The sequence below is a fragment of the Barbus barbus genome (assembly GCF_936440315.1).
Source record: "Barbus barbus genome assembly, chromosome: 42".
Taxonomy (NCBI): Eukaryota; Metazoa; Chordata; class Actinopteri; order Cypriniformes; family Cyprinidae; genus Barbus; species Barbus barbus.
In genome coordinates, this window is record NC_136720.1 from 25,732,076 (window position 1) to 25,748,600 (window position 16,525).

The window sequence follows — 16,525 nt, forward strand, 5'->3', positions numbered from 1 at the left end:
TATTGCCCTGCAGTTTAAAGGTGTGTATCCATGAAATTACAACGGAAATGACTCATCATAATAAAAAATAAACAGGTTATATCATCTATTAAAAAAATCTAATATTGCATGTTTTAAAATATTCTTGTGCGGTTTCAAAATACACAAATATTTTAAATGAAATTATATATTTGAATAAAATTATATTTCTATAATATACATTGTCTTTATTATTTATTTATCTTTATAAATGATTTTCTTTTTAGAAAACAAAAATAATCATGTTGATGAAACTCAAAATCAAGAAACAAGACACTATTTAGCTTAAAGAAAATTAATCTTATTTTTAGGACGAAGACTTTAGCGCTAAATTGACTCTTTTAATCCAAAGTACGTAACTTACATTATAAATATTAATTTTAATGAAATAATTTTCACGATGTTATGTATTGTTGCAATTGTAAAAATGAATCTTTAAGTAAGATTGGTCACATTTCTGATCTCATTATCATAATTTAAATATCTCAGATATTTTCTTTCATATTCACATCACCATGGCAACTGAAGAATTTCTCCATCAGTGAAAACACAAAGGAGGACGTCGTTTCACATTTCTTTATTTTTCATGTTACATATGGAAACAGCTTCAGTGATACAAAAATCCCCCAGTGACGTGGCAGATACGTGGCTCGTGATTGGTCGAGCCACAGGAGGTTTTATACGATATGGTGGCAGTTTGTGAGCAGACAAGGTTTCACCTCGTTTCTCACGACTGTTCCTCTACAGTCAGAAAAATACTGGGATTCTGTGTTCATTTCACATTACCAAAATACATGTAAACTGTTACAGTTTGTACATTCAAAGACGTAATTCCTGCATGTTTTCCCTGAAGGGAGCGACAGGCATGAGGCTATGGATGTCTGCAGCGATCGGAGCATGTAAACACGTTTAAAGTCGACAAGAAAACACATTCACAACCCATTTTACTCGGAATCACGCATGAAAATATGACAACTGAGTGGATGTCAGAAATGAGAAAAAATAAAGTGATTTTTACATTTTGATAAATTCTGTAAACAGACATTGCTTTTCTTTGGAACGTGTATAAAGACAATGTTAATAAGCTTCTCCTGTTAACATTAGTCCAGTAACGTGAACTAACAATGAAAAATACTTCTAAAGAGTCTTTCAACTTTTACTAATACATTATCAATGCTAATACATGAACTTACAGTCGTATTTTTATTAACTACCCAAATGGCAAAAGAAAAAAGTGTGTGTGTGTGTATATATATATATATATATATATAACTAAATATGTTTTTAATTTGAAAAAATATACTTCTTTTAATATCACCGTTTACAACATATATGTGAGCCTGGACCACAAAACTAATCATAAGTGTCAATTTTTCAAAACTGAGATTAATGCATGATCTGAAAGCTGAATAATCTTTCCATTGATGTATGGTTTGTTAGGATCGGACAATATTTGTCTGAGATACAACTATTAGAAAATCTGGAATCTGAGGGAGCAAAAAAATCTAAATATTGAGAAAATCTCCTTTAAAGTTGTTCAAATGAAGTTCTTAGCAATGCATATTACTAATCAAAAATTAAGTTTTGATATATTTACAGTGGGACATTTACAAAATATATTCATGGAACATGATCTTTACTTAATATCCTAATGATTTTTGGCATACATTTTTTTTTTTTAATAATTTTGTATATACAATGTATTTTTGGCTATTGCTCAGCGACTTGAGACTGGTTTTGTGCTCCAGGGTCACATATTTAAAATACATTTTGGCCAGAAAAAAAATAAAAAAAATAAAATTGCCGTATGACTAACATTAACAAAAAAAAACAAAAAGCACTAATAAATGTATTGCTTATTGTTAGTTAATACATTATCTAACAGGACTTTAAGTGTTATTAAGAAAGCAAATAGGGTCTGTTTTAATGTCACGTTGACTTTAAAATACATAAATCGCACTTACGAACACGTCTGGTACGTAAACGGTGGAAGACAAATACTGCTCAAAATCTGATGTTTTCAAGCATTTTCTCGATGTCAAACGTGAGCAAACGCTGGTCTGCGAGTCTCTCTGTACCATTTCAGCTGCTAACTAATGAAGTAACACACAAAAGAAAGAAAAAAACCCACGCAACTCCATAATTCAGTTCATCGTAAAAACCGTCAAGGAGGCACAATAGAAATATAATGGCTTTTCTACAAATTTACAAAAGAAAACATGATGGCACCAACATCTAAAATATAATACTAAACTCTAGCATGTGTCCGTCCCTTCCAGCGTCCATCAGTGAGTAAAACAACAAATTAGACTATTTACAAACCATATACAACGTCCAAAAAGACCATGTTTGTGATTTAAAACATGCAAAAATATCATAACCATTTCATTTGAAATATTCACTTGCTTTATGAGTAAATAGATCACCAAAGGATCTTTAAATATCGTCCACTTTGGCTGGACCGGCGCATGCATAAACCTGTTTGAGAGACCGTCTGGCTTCTGTAAACCTCGATGTTACTTCTTCAGCGAGGCAGTGGAAGAAAAGAAAGAAGGCACGGATCTCGACAGTAAACGCTGATTTGAACAGACCGCGTTCTTCTAACGTAAAGCCAAGCCGAGTGGTCAGGCCAGGACATGTGTGCGATGACTAAACGGTGATTAATGAGTCAGAAACGGATGTTTCTGCCCGTTTGGTGTGGTTAAAAATCATCTGAATTGCTTTAGAAAGCTGAATGCAGTTGTCAAGACATCTTGCGATGAACTGAGCCACTCAAAATCCTCTTATCGAGTCGATGCTTATGGATCAGTTTGAGAGGAAAAAGCTGAGCTTTTGTGGACCAACTGTACTTCATTTTGGTACAAAAATACAATAATTGGACCTTTTTCCCCCTCTCATAGAGGAAATCTGATTCAAGTGATAGCATTAAACACAGAGTTCACTCAGAAATGGAAATCCAGCACCGTTTAGTTGCCTTCATTTTCTACGTTAAAGATCTTCCTCAGCATACGTGAGAAGGAAACAACTGAAATGGCATCTTTGAGTGAACTAATAACAACTAACTAACTAACTAACTATGACCAGCTAGTGAAGTCAAACAGGAAGAAAACATGATTGTTGGCATGTCTTGATTAAAATCCTCAAGTGCCTATTTGATGAACCCTTCTGCCCAACTCTCTCTCTTTCCATCTTTTGTAATGAGCGAGTCTCGTGAACACAGTGATCTGAGAGCTGGGATAACACACGGGAGAAGTTAAAACAAGAGCTCATAAACGAGAGCTTATGAGAGGAGAGAGAGGTAGAGGCACAGGGTTCGTCCGTGTCGAGAGATGATCTCTGGGATGAAACGGCTTCAGCAGCCGACCGGCGCCGCTTTAATGAGCACCTTTCGAGCCCGGCGGGTTGTGAATCCAGTCCATGACGATCAGAGACAAGCTGCCGATCATGAAGAAGATGCCGACCACCAGGAAAATAGTTGCCTGCAGATAAAATGTTATTAAATTAAGAATATATAATATAATAATTATGAAAAAATAAATAAATGAATAAATATATATATATATATATATATATAAAAAATTATAATTTAATTACAATAAAATAATGATGAAAAAAATATAATGGGAAAATAAATAAATAAATAATTTTAATTTAATTTAATTACAATAAAATTATTATGAAAAATATATATAATAATCACATAATATAATGTAATATAATATGATAATTGCTGGGTAGTAATTTATTATATGTAATCTGGATTAAATAATCAGATTCCAAAAATGAAATACCTGTAATTACATTATATTACAATTAAATTATATTTAAAATGCTTAAAATAATCAGATTACTGTTAAATTTAATGGATTACATATTATTCACACATTATTTTAAAAAGAAACTTGACATCCCCCTGAGATTTTAAGTTAATATTTAATATATATGATATTATAATAATACGAAATAATAAAATGAAATACTTGTATTTCGAAACTATAACATTTTAAAATGTTTATAATCAGATTACAGTTACTTTCTTTATAGATTACATTTTATTTACACATCCTTTTAATGTTTACTTGAAGTCTCCCTGAGATTTTAAATTAATATTTTAATTATTATCATTAATTATTAGCTTTCATTTTTACTTTAAATTTAAATTTTTAGGATTTAATTAATTAGCGTTTTATCAATTCACGAACCCCCTTGAAGTTGCCCCAGTTTAGGAAACCCTGTTGTTTAATGCACTTCATGTTGTTGATAATAAAGAATAAAATACATGTTCTCTCTTTGTATTTTTGTATTAATGAATGTAGTACATCATAATTCTATTCAAAACAATATGATAAATGAGTCAGGTCAAAAGTAATAAAAAAGTAGTCAGATTATATTACCTACAATGTGTAATGCAACAGATTACGTTACAAATTACAGTTTTCAATATTCAGTAAAGGACCACAATTTGAAAGTAATCTACCCAGCACTGAATAATAGAATAGAGTCTACACTTACAGATATTTTCTGAGGCGATCTGAAGGGTAAACTCTTGACCAGCCGCAGGTAAAACGCCGCCGGTAAGATGAAGATGAGCATGGTGGCTGCAGACGAACCTACAGGAGGAAGAAGAGGAATGAATGTGTGTGAGATCACGTTTATTTCTCCTCTCAAGAGCCACATCTACTATGAAGCGCTGTATGAAAGCACTGACCGATGAAGCCAAAGATGTCTCTGATGGTGGGGACAAAGATCACCAGGAGGTTGTTGAAGGCCAGTATGGCAGCGGCGATGAGGAAGTGTCGGATCCAGCTGAACTCTTTTCCTGCGAAACACAGCGTGATGACTGACGAACGGATCTGAAAACACAAATAAACACGCATAGAATTTAGAAAAAGACCACTATATCATTTACACTTTTTTAACAAAAGCACAGTTTATTTTACAATATTGTGAGTGAAATGAGAAATACAAAAACTATTTTTGTTTATATAGTGTTTGTATGCATATATAAATTTCCACTTTTCAATTTATATTAGTTTTAACAATAAATGTTAATAAATGTTCACACACACAGTGGTGTGAAAAAGTGTTGGCCCCCTTCCTGATTTTCTGTTTTATTGCACGTTTGTCACTTTAATGTTTCAGATCAAACTAATTTAAATATTAATAACACAAGTAAACACAACATGCAGGGTTTTTTTATGAAGGGAAAACAAAATCCTAACCCACATGGCCCTGTGTGAAAAAGTGCTTTTCAGTTTTGCCAGAAAACATCTTGATGATCCCCAAGACTTTTGGGAAAATACTCTGTGGACTGACGAGACAAAAGTTGAACTTTTTGGAAGGTGTGTGTCCCATTACATCTAAAAGTAACACAGCATTTCAGAAAAAGAAGCTCATACCAACAGTAAAATATGGTGGTGGTAGTGTGATGGTCTGGGGCTGTTTTGCTGCTTCAGGACCTGGAAGACTTGCTGTGATAAATGAACCGTGTATTCAGCTGTCTACCAAAAAATCCTGATGGACAATGTCCGGCCATCTGTTCGTGACCTCAAGCTGAAGCGAACTTGGGTTCTGCAGCAGGACAATGATCCAAAACACACCAGCAAATCCACCTCTGAATGGCTGAAGAACAACAAAATGAAGACTTTGGAGTGGCCTAGTCAAAGTCCTGACCTGAATCCTATTGAGATGCTGTGGCATGACCTTAAAAAGGCGGTTCATGCTCAAACCCTCCAATGTGGCTGAATTACAACAATTCTGCCAAGATGAGTGGGCCAAAACTCCTCCACAGCGCTGTAACAGACTCATTGCAAGTTATGGCAAACGCTTGATTGCAGTTGTTGCTGCTAAAGGTGGCCCAACCAGTTATTAGGTTTAGGGGCAAGCACTTTTTCACACAGAGCCATGTGGGTTTGGATTGTGTTTTCCCTTCATTTAAAAACTGCATGTTGTGTTTACTTGTGTTATCTTTGATTAATATTTAAATTTGTTTGATGATCTGAAACATTAAAGTAAAAATAAAATCACTTTACATCACACATTTGTTAAAAATAAAGTGTTATATATAAATAAATCTACATCGAAATCATAATTATAAAAAAAACTAGGAACTAGGAAATGTGGGTGGTTGTTGTTATAAACACGGTTCTCTGCAGGGATAATACACATCATTTTTTATATGCACTGTGTTCCAAAAATCTAAGACCACATTAAATATCTGTAATTGAAAGCCTTTGCACCATGAAGTGCTGAATCTGCATCAGAAATACAGCTCCAGTCTGTTCCAGAACAACCTTCCTGCGGCTTTACGGATGATTCGAAACAAATGAAAAACAAACAACTTCATATATGAACACAAATTTCTGTTTAGATTTAATCAAATGCCTTTGAGAACTAATATTATGTTATAAAGTTATTCTAGCACTGCAAACACACACACACACACACAGAAGTCTGAATGGAGCAGAACTGTACGACCCAGAGCAGGTGAATGAATTATCTGAGTGCAGGTCACAGGACCCGGACTGATCCGCTCAGAGCATGAGAACCAGCTCACACTGGGCCAAAGTTCACTCACACACACACACACACACACACACACACAGAGTGGGCGGAGCCAGAGACAGGATTACTAGTGTAAGTGTGAGGTAGAGTTGCATCAGCCAGCAGCAGCAGCAGGATAACCGTCTTACTGACAGCGTTTGACAGGGATCACTCGAGCAGAGATCGCTTTAAACCAGCCTGGACTTTCAACTTCTAAACATACACTTTCAGAGAACACAGATCAGATGTTCCTCAAATGATAGACAGAGCCTTTTTTAAGAGCCTGTGAAACCAACTGCTTTCAGTTCACGTTGAGCACATCTATACACTAGTAGCCTACTCTTGACAAATGGACTAAATAAACTTTCAAATTCAGTTTTCCACAATTTCACACGGCAAAGAAATATTTTCTCATGTAAGATTTTTGACTTGTTTTACAGCACAAATACATTTAGTTAAGCAGCAAATAATAAATGTTTGTAAAAATTAAAAAAAAAATGTAAAAAAACATGTAATTTAAATAACAAATTAGGAAATATATTATTTTTAATAAATATTCTTACAATTTATTAACAATAAATTGTTAAAATAATTAATTTAATATATAATTAATACAAATCTTATATTAAAATAATTATTTATACATTTTATATTATAAGATCACATTAAAAATTATAAATATTAAATTATATAATATTTTTTAAATCAAGAAATGGGAAAGTTTTATTTTTTAATTTGGGATGAATTTTTCAGAAAACAAGACTTGATATCTTATTTTGCTTCCCTAGAAAAAATATCTTGATTTAAGATCGTTCAGATATTGTACTTAAAAATAAGACTTTTCTTCATACATCAGTCAATCATATCTGTGAGTAAAAAACATCTATTTCCATTATAAACTGTAGTCCAGTAAAATATGGAGGTTCTTTTGCGTGTACTCATTTGAGTGCATTTTTATTTCATCAGAAGAGCTTTAGCAGACAAAGTTGATTAATCGATTTCTCGGACATGGTTTAAAAAGTACAGGTTGGTTCATCTGTAGCCTCTCAAAACTCCTCGGGTTCATAACACATCATTAGAGAAGTGCAGAGCAGACAGAGTCCATTAAAGAGCGATTGTGTTGCAGAAGCACCTCTTTAACAGAGAGACGCTGCTCTGTGACTCTAACATAAAGCCGAGCTTTCTAGCCTTCACCTGGGTGCCACATTTCAGTCCGGCCTCAAAGCATTCGCATCTGGAGCCCTGCGCCGACCGCAGACATTTTCCCAGTGACTCGTCTGAGGCTTACGGTCACGTCTCTCCTGTTTACCTCTAAACTTAACTAGTGACACACTTAAAAATAAAGGTGCTTAGAAGGTTCTTCACAGCGATGCCATAAAAGAACCATTTTTGGTTCCACAAAGAACCATCTCTTTCTTAATCTGAAGAACATTCTTTCGCCACAAAGAAGCTTTTATGAGTTTCTTCAGATGTCAAAGAACCATTTAGACAGAAAGCTTCTTCTGTGGCATCGTCAAGCACCTTTAGTTTTAAGATTTCATTATTTTTAACTCATTTCAGTTTGTTTAGATGGTTAATCTCAAGCAAACTGATAGAAATTAACACTTTCATTCAACAAGGATGCATTAAATTGATCAAAAGTGACGGCAAAGGCATTTATAATGTTACAGATTTCGGTTTCAAATAAATCCTGTTTTTTATACTTTTTATTCAAAGAATCTTAAAAATATGGTTTCCATAAACATATGAACTGTTTTCAACATTGATAATAATCAGAAATGTTTCTTGAGCAGCAAATTAGTATATAATTATGATTTCTGAATGATCATGTGACACTGAAGACTGGAGTAATGATGCTGAAAATACAGCTTTGATCAAAGGAATAAAATACATTTTAATAGATATATTCACAACAAAAACAGTCGTTTTAAATTAAATTATTATTTCTCATTTTTTACAGTATTTTTGATCAAATAAATGCAGCCTTGGTGAGCAGAAGACTTTCAAAACATTACAAATCTTACTAATCTGAACCTTTTGCGTATTAGTAAATGCTGCTGTTATTCAGTGCAGTTTTAAATGCAGTATTGTACAGTGTGTTGCTTGCTACAATAGTGTATATAGTAATATAATACAGTAGTATGTTGTGTTCATTTACACGTTGCATGAAAACAGACCGCTTTTTTACAAATACTGTAATCTAAGACATGTCTGTAAGATATTGTTGCCCTAAATAGCTTCAGTGTAATTATCTGCCTGTTGATTGTAGTGTAGATAACTACATTTTCAGCCTCGGTGTTGTTTAATTACTTGGAATAAGTAGCTTAACGTGCTAGTTTCAAAGAAACTGCTCCAAAAATAGTTGCTGAGATCACAAAGACAGAAGTAGAGAGATCAGTCATCAACCACAAACCCAGATGAAGACGAGCACCACTGCAGAGCAACAACACAAAGCGCTTTCAGAGAAACCCACGTGGTTCTGGTGGAGGAACAGCGCAGCCGCTTTCTCACTCAAATAAAGGCCCGTATAGAGCTGCAGTGTTAATCTCAGCCGCGTGTAAACTATCATACGTGATCATGTGACTGAAGCTCACCGACCCTCATAGGCTCTGATGTGACCTTTGACCCCGGGCTGCACTGACCTCACATGAATCACAGGGTCAGAGCACAAACTAACATAATAAATGTACAATAACTAGATAAGAAAGTTTGTCGAGACAAACTTTAAATTGGTTTGAGAAAGCCGGACCAGACAAAAATATATATTTAAAAAGTTAATTAAAAAAGGTACTAAAAATAATTAAACAATAACATTATATATAATTATATTATATTTTTATTTACATTTTATATTCTCTTTTTATATTTCATTTTTTAGAAAATACATATAGAATTTTTTATCTTTACACATAGAATTTATAATGACATTTTTAAAGTTTTTTTCCTGAATTATGTAATTGATTATACATTTTCATATATAAATATATTAATAAATACATATTATTAAAAATATGTTTTAATGTAATAATATATTTACAATCCAACCGTATTATTTAAATTATTTTAATATACATTATATATATATTTTTTTATCATTTTAATATTTTATTTTATTATTTACATATCAAGCAATAGTAAAAATTGTATCATAATTTAACAGAATGTATGTTAAAATGTATTTAAAAATTATATATGTATTTTTAATAATATTAAAATATTAATATATTGTTTTAATTTTTCTGAATAATTAATACATTAAAATAATAAGTAGATAATAACAAAAAGAGAATCTTTATACTTTCATATTTAAAAAAATACATAATAATTTGTAACAAAAATGTGTATGTTAAAAATGTTTATTAAAAAATTATTTTCCTTGAACCCATTTATAACTGCAGATTGTTGAAAGTGTAATAAATCCAACTGTCCATCTACAGATACGTTCATCAGGAGAAGCAAGAACGTGGCCTCATTGAATCAAGCATCTGATACAAGTGAAACCGGAGCTGAAGGGCCCCGGGGTCCTTTATAAGGGCACAGAAGCAGCGCACCTGTCGCTGCTCGTGTAGCAGATGCGCTGCTGATGAAGAGCCTTAATTCAGTTTTGGGAACGGCATGCATCGGATATCAATCCAAGATGTGTCCTGAGAAAACTGCAACAGTCCTGAATTCAGAACGGAGCTTTTAAGAGCGACCCACCCTGTCTCAGCCAATCAGAAACACCCTGGGCCTGTCAATCATATCACACATTTGCTAATATGACTATAAAGGGAGTTTTTGGGAAAAGGGAGCAAAAAACATGGCGGACAAAGATATTATGAAAAATGCTTTTAACTATTTTAATGTGTCTATGTTACACGTTACATGTACTTACTATAGTAATAACAGTAAATTATGCATAATTACATGCAACTAAACCCTAACCTTACAGTAATTACACACTGATAATTAATATTACTCAATATTAAAGTGAATTACACTGCAGCATGAACCAGGATTATATTAGTATTTTTATATACTATTATAGTTTTATTATTACCTTGAATTAGCTATTTTTACATTTCCAGTTTTCCTTTTTAGTAAATTCGATATACATTTTTCAAATAAAAAATTTAAATATTTATTTTTAGGTCCAATTTATTTTATTTCAGCTTTAATGCAGATTTACTGATTGATTTATTTCAGTAATTTTAATACTTTTTTATATTTTCAGTAGTCGATTGAATTCTTAGTGATTTTGTTGTGTTTTTGTCTTTTATATTTGTATTATTACTTTTAAATACTTCTGTTCATTTTAATTAAGTTTTTTTATATTTTCCATTTTTATTTTTATTTGTATAAATTTTGTTTCATTGTATTATTATGTTTGAATATTTACATTAAAATATTTAGATTTTAATACTTAGATTACATCTATTATATTATTATTATTAACATTTCCAGTTAGACATTTTAATGCTTAAATAGATTTTTGCTAGTTGCAACATTACATTTAATTTAATATATATTTTAATGATATTAATATTAGTTAATGATAAGAACCCTGAAAAGGACATCATAAAATAACCATGTTTATTATGCACACAAGTCCCCAATGACTTTCATTGTGCAGACAAGAAAAAAAAGATGAGTGAATAGCGCTAATTTTCAAATTTAAACTGATTATTCACACACAAATCCAGAATTCAGCAAGCCTGAATGACTTCATTAGTGCATGAGTCATATGATCTCAGTGATTCTACAGTTCGAAGGTGTTCCTCGCCTGGTTTAGCCTCATTCAGAAGGACAAACTCACTCGTATCGCCCCCCGTCTTGTTTCTGTTGGCAAGTGTTGTCTGCGAATCTGACTCAAGGTCTCCATTGGCCCTCAGACAAAACAAAAGAAATCTCGCCCACAAAGGCCGTGACATTTAATAGCAACTTGAAGGCCAAGAACTCCTTGGAAACACGAAATGTCACACCGCCCAAACTCTGTGACCCCTGAACAGGCTTCAGCTCAAGTGTGCTCTTTACACAACTGCCTGATGCAAAGCGGTTTGACTGGTCCAGATGAAGTGACTTGCGACAAACTAATTAAATAACACCAGCACATGTCAGTCTCCAGTGAAAAGCTGATCTGCCTCTGGGAGCTGCAGGAGTGGTGTGTTTCTAGCGCCTCCGGTGGACACATGCGGTAACTGCAGACAGCTCACTGCACTGCATCAGGTAATATTCCACTGGCTCTGATCGCCCCTCCCTCGTGTGTGTGTGTGTGTGTGTGTGTGTGTGAGAGAGAGGGGGGGGGGGGGGGGGGGGGGGGCTGAACAAAAGCAGCTCTCCATCGCCCTCTCCCTGTCATATGACATTCTTCATTTAACAAATCAGTGTTATTTTAGTGTCACTGATATACTATTGTAGTTTAACATTTTGAATTAGATTTTATTTTCTGTTTTCACTCATTTTAAGGTTTTAATTTTGTGTGTTTGTCATTTTTTATTTATTTATCTCCCTAAATGTCCCTAAATTATTTTTTTCTTATTTAATACATTAAGTTAGATTAAAAATGAGAAATGTTGCCTTAGCTGTTCAGTTACAGTTAAGTGTAAGTATTCATATAATTTCAGTTAACATTTATTTTATTTCAAGTAACGTTATGGTTTTAGTGTCACTGATATACTATAATTTGCTAATATTTTGAATTAGATTTTATTTTTCTAGTTTTTGCCATTTTTACAAGGTTTTGTGTTTTTTAAAAGTTTATATATTTTAATAATACGTTTTTTATACGTTGTTTAAATTTGTTTTATTTTAGTAGATAAAGTTAAATAAAAAATGAGAAATGTTGCATTAGAAACTAGCTGAAATAAAATAAGTTTAGGTGTTTTTATATTTTATTTCAGTTAACGTTCATTTTATTTTTTATGTATTTTTTGAATGGTTTTAGTTTCATTAATATTTATAGTTTTTATTAATATTTTGAATTATATTTAGTTTTTCTGTTTTCACTTAAATTTTATTAAAGTTTAAATAATTAGTTTTTTGTCATTATTAGTTTTTTTTAAAAATTAGTTTGTTATTTTAGTACATAAAGTTACACTAAACAAAAACAAGAAATGCTGTATTATCAACTAACTGCAGATTTATTTTTATTTTTTTCCCAGATAACATTTTTATTCAAGTAAAGAGTTGAAAGTACTAGCAGTTACCCGATATTTCAGTAGTTGTTGATATCTAATGATGAACAGGGTGACCGATGGCCAGTATGATGCTGATTAATATGGTGGCATTAATTAATGATAGCAAAAGAAACATGCACTAAAATTGTGGAAATGAACTAACCACTAAGAGAAGGCTGCCAAAACTAATAATCTCAATAGAGCAGCGCCCTCTGGTGGACATTTACAACCTCAATAAGAGGACATGAATACAATAACATAATGCATCAGACACGCTTCAAAGTGTATCAAAATGAAGGACAGCATGTTGTGTGTTTAGTTACTCACAGGGAACAGCACGATGGGAACGGTCAGCGTCACCGCCGTCAGCACAGCCAAACGCACCAGCAGAAGCATCGTGTCAAACTTGTAGACCTTTGTGAAGGTGTGAAGCAGCTCTGCCTCGACATGATCTGACACACAGACAGACAGAGAGTGTATAATGTGTGATGGAGGAGCGCTGAAGGTGTGTATGGGAAGAGTGTGTTTGCAACATACCATAAAACGTCAGATAGCCGAACAGAGCGGAGAACAGGTACATCACCAGCATGGCCAGGATGGACAGGTTTGATACCGTCTGCATCTTCCTCTGAGAGCGGCTGAGGAACACGAGGAAACAGCTTTAGAAAATATATGAGAACAACTGGGTAGGAAAACACTAAATAATTCAAAATGTCTAAATATTGGACAGATATGACAGATTGGACAACAGAGCACTGTAACTCTTTACACGTGTATTTTATTTTGATAATTATCTGGCTGCAATGTCGCAAAAATATGCGTCTTTATGCGCGTGAGGCGCCAGCGCGATATGGCCATACCAACGCTGGTTGGTTATACAGATGCAAGACATCATTCAAAACTGTCAAGCTATTGCAAAATAAAGAAAACTACTTTCTGCCGTCTCGTTTTCCTTAAGGAGAACGTTGGAAAGCGTCACAATGAACCGTAGGCCTAACTCAGCATATTTATTTTTCTTTTGTTTTGTTAATCTGTCAATGATTTACATTAAATATATTTAGTGTATAGGCATATATAGTCCTTTTTATGTAAGCCTATAGTTTTATCTCCGTTCACAGAAGCGCCGCAGGTGCGTAAGATCTGTTGAATCCATCTTACACTGTCGTCGGATAAACTCTAACGCCGGTGATCTGATGATTTGTGCTGTCCTGTCAGATTTTGCTACCTTCCATTAAAACAGATGGCAGCAGAATTCATTGGCATTGCGACTAGGGTTCACAGCTGAGCACGGGCGGGCGTTTCACTCGCTGGATGCGTCAGCATCACATTTGCATAGTCTGTACTACTTGAATTCCTGATTGGTTGACAGCAAATTTCAAATATTAAATGGAACGATAAAATAACGTTATTAACCGGTTAATGGCCATTTCAAATTTTCGATTCTATTCGGAACTATAAAATTTAATTTTGTTCCAGTGAAAATTGTTTGTTTCCATTCCTTGAACTGGTTCAGAGACCTGGTCTTTAATTTACTGTACATATGCAAAATAAAAATAAGAAAGCATCAAAGTTTTTCTCACTCTTTGAGTTCGCTGTAGATGGGCAGAACTTCAGGATGACAGACGAAGGCGAAGGCGAGGATGGGAACGGTGTATACGGTCTGAAACACACAAACACAGCCAACGCCATGAGGCTCTTTCCACACACAGCGACTCGTCTGATAGGCTCAGTCACATGTTTGTTTAATATGGTCTGCATCACCTGTGAGTTGAACACGAAGTATTTGGGTGTGCACATGTCCTGGTGGTCGTCGGGGTGAGGCGTGAACTGGACGGTGCTGTGGAGCGGGTCGTGCACCGTAGCGTGAGGATCCAGCTGAGCTTCAGAGATATACGCCAGCGCCGAGGCGTTCTGCAGCGCGTACAGACCCAGAGCCTCCGAGCCGTTCATGCTCATGTTTGACTCGTGCTGGTAGAAGAACGGCAGAGGACACGGCAGGATCGTCTTCTTATAGATCAGCTGAGAATGACACCAATGCACGAGAGAGAGAGTCATCAAACAATGCAATAAGAAATAGATCAACCAAAGAGAAAGTCCTGTCATCGTTTATATCAGCCTCAGGTCATTTTGTGGTCCAGAGAATAAAGGTTACACAAACAGGGTTATTATCGTTGACTAAAAGCAAAAAAAAACATTTTTGTTACTTGAAATAAAATAAACGTTAAATGAAATAAAATATAATACTTTTTTTTTTTCAATTTAGTTTCGTTTGACCTTCTTAAAATAAAAAGTAATAACTATTCAGACATTAAAAACATTTGTTATAAAAGGTTTGGAACAGTTATTATAGTTTACTAAAACTAAAAACATAATTTGTTGCTTGAAATAAAATATAAAAATTTTACTTAAAATTTAGTTTAGCTTGAAAAACTTACTTAGAAAAACTTCTACAATGAAAAAACCACAACAAAAATACTCCAATGTTAACTAAAATTAGTGATTGATGGTTTTCAACAGGGTTATTATAGTTAAAGCATAAAAAAGATCTTCATTACTAGAAATAAAATACAACATTTATTTTCATTTAGTTTAACTTGATATACTAAAATAACTAAAATAAAAATAAAATCCAACATATACATTTAAAAAACTACTAAAAATGGCAACTAAAATGAAAACGAAAATAAAAATGACAATAGAAATTCAATAGTGATGTTTAATAGTGAAGTCTGTTCTGCCATGCTTTGCACTAAAAAGTTCAATAAATATACAGTTGGGGAAAAAAACTAAAATAGTATCTCAATAATACTAAATGTAAAATGTAGAAACTAACTTGAATGCAATGTAAGTCGCTTTGGATAAAAGCGTCTGCTAAATGCATAAATGTAAATGAACACTGCTTTGGGACAGATTGAGGACGAGTGATTTTAATTTTTTACTGAACTATTCTTACTGACACAGACATGTTGTATAAACCTCATAAAACACAATGGCATGTAAAGCTGCTATGAAACATTCACAGTAAAGATAGATGAAGAGTAAACGTACCACTCCCAGGAAGAACACCATGCATGAGAGAGAGAAGCCGCTGGTGTACCCGAGATACCCTGATGAGACAAGAATCAGCGTTAGGGTGTGTTCACACTTGTAGTTCGGTTCGTTTGGTCCAGATCAAAAAGGAAAATGATACATTTGGTCCTGGTCCGCTTAGCATTCACATTGGCATTTTTGACAGCAAACCAAAAGATACCAAATCTAAAGGCGTAATGATACATTCACGTAGGCTATTCGTGACGGAACTTACCGAACACTCCAAACAATTGACCTATCGGTAAGCTCCGCCCCCCTTAGTTACTGTTGCTCCCTCGGACAAACAAAGGGAATTACTCACTGTCTTACAATGACAGCTGCAGGGTGAAAAACTTGTCCCACGATGTTTTTGCACAATTTTGGACACAGAAGGCCACCAAATGGGAATTAAATATTCCATGGAGGGATTTATAAAATATTTCAAAATAAATACGGTGGGTAACTCGAAAGCAAGGGTTTACGGATCCTTACGGATCATAGACCTTCGTTTATGTGTTTTTGCCCTACACTGTGCAAGACACGAGAACAGTCCGCTATTTAGGTTTGTACGTTAGCATGGACTCACTAACTTTAACTAGTTTTAGCCAGAGATACCTTGCTAAAGCACAAGATAGCATTACCGTTCTGCTTGAGCAGATGAGAATTGTAACTTAATGGGTGTATAACAACCAGAAAATTAACGTTTTTGTCTTCGTTTGTATTGGGGTTGAATACTTAGG

General features: G+C 33.9%; 1 protein-coding gene across 2 annotated transcripts in view; it reads right to left on the bottom strand.

Annotated features, from left to right (window-relative positions):
• Nucleotides 1–1,698: 1,698 nt before the first annotated feature.
• LOC306861561 (sodium-coupled neutral amino acid transporter 4-like) overlaps nt 1,699–16,525 on the bottom strand; it is a 35,877-nt gene continuing 21,050 nt past the window's right edge. For both annotated transcript variants that reach the window (XM_079403910.1, XM_079403909.1), the window contains exons 9-16: nt 15,765–15,823; nt 14,478–14,735; nt 14,297–14,376; nt 13,254–13,354; nt 13,044–13,168; nt 4,727–4,871; nt 4,531–4,628; nt 1,699–3,497 (exon numbers count right to left, since the gene is read on the bottom strand). In XM_079403910.1, coding sequence (XP_079260036.1) covers nt 3,393–3,497; nt 4,531–4,628; nt 4,727–4,871; nt 13,044–13,168; nt 13,254–13,354; nt 14,297–14,376; nt 14,478–14,735; nt 15,765–15,823 — 971 coding nt within the window. In that variant the 3' untranslated portion in view covers nt 1,699–3,392. The remainder of the gene's footprint in view (nt 3,498–4,530; nt 4,629–4,726; nt 4,872–13,043; nt 13,169–13,253; nt 13,355–14,296; nt 14,377–14,477; nt 14,736–15,764; nt 15,824–16,525) is intronic.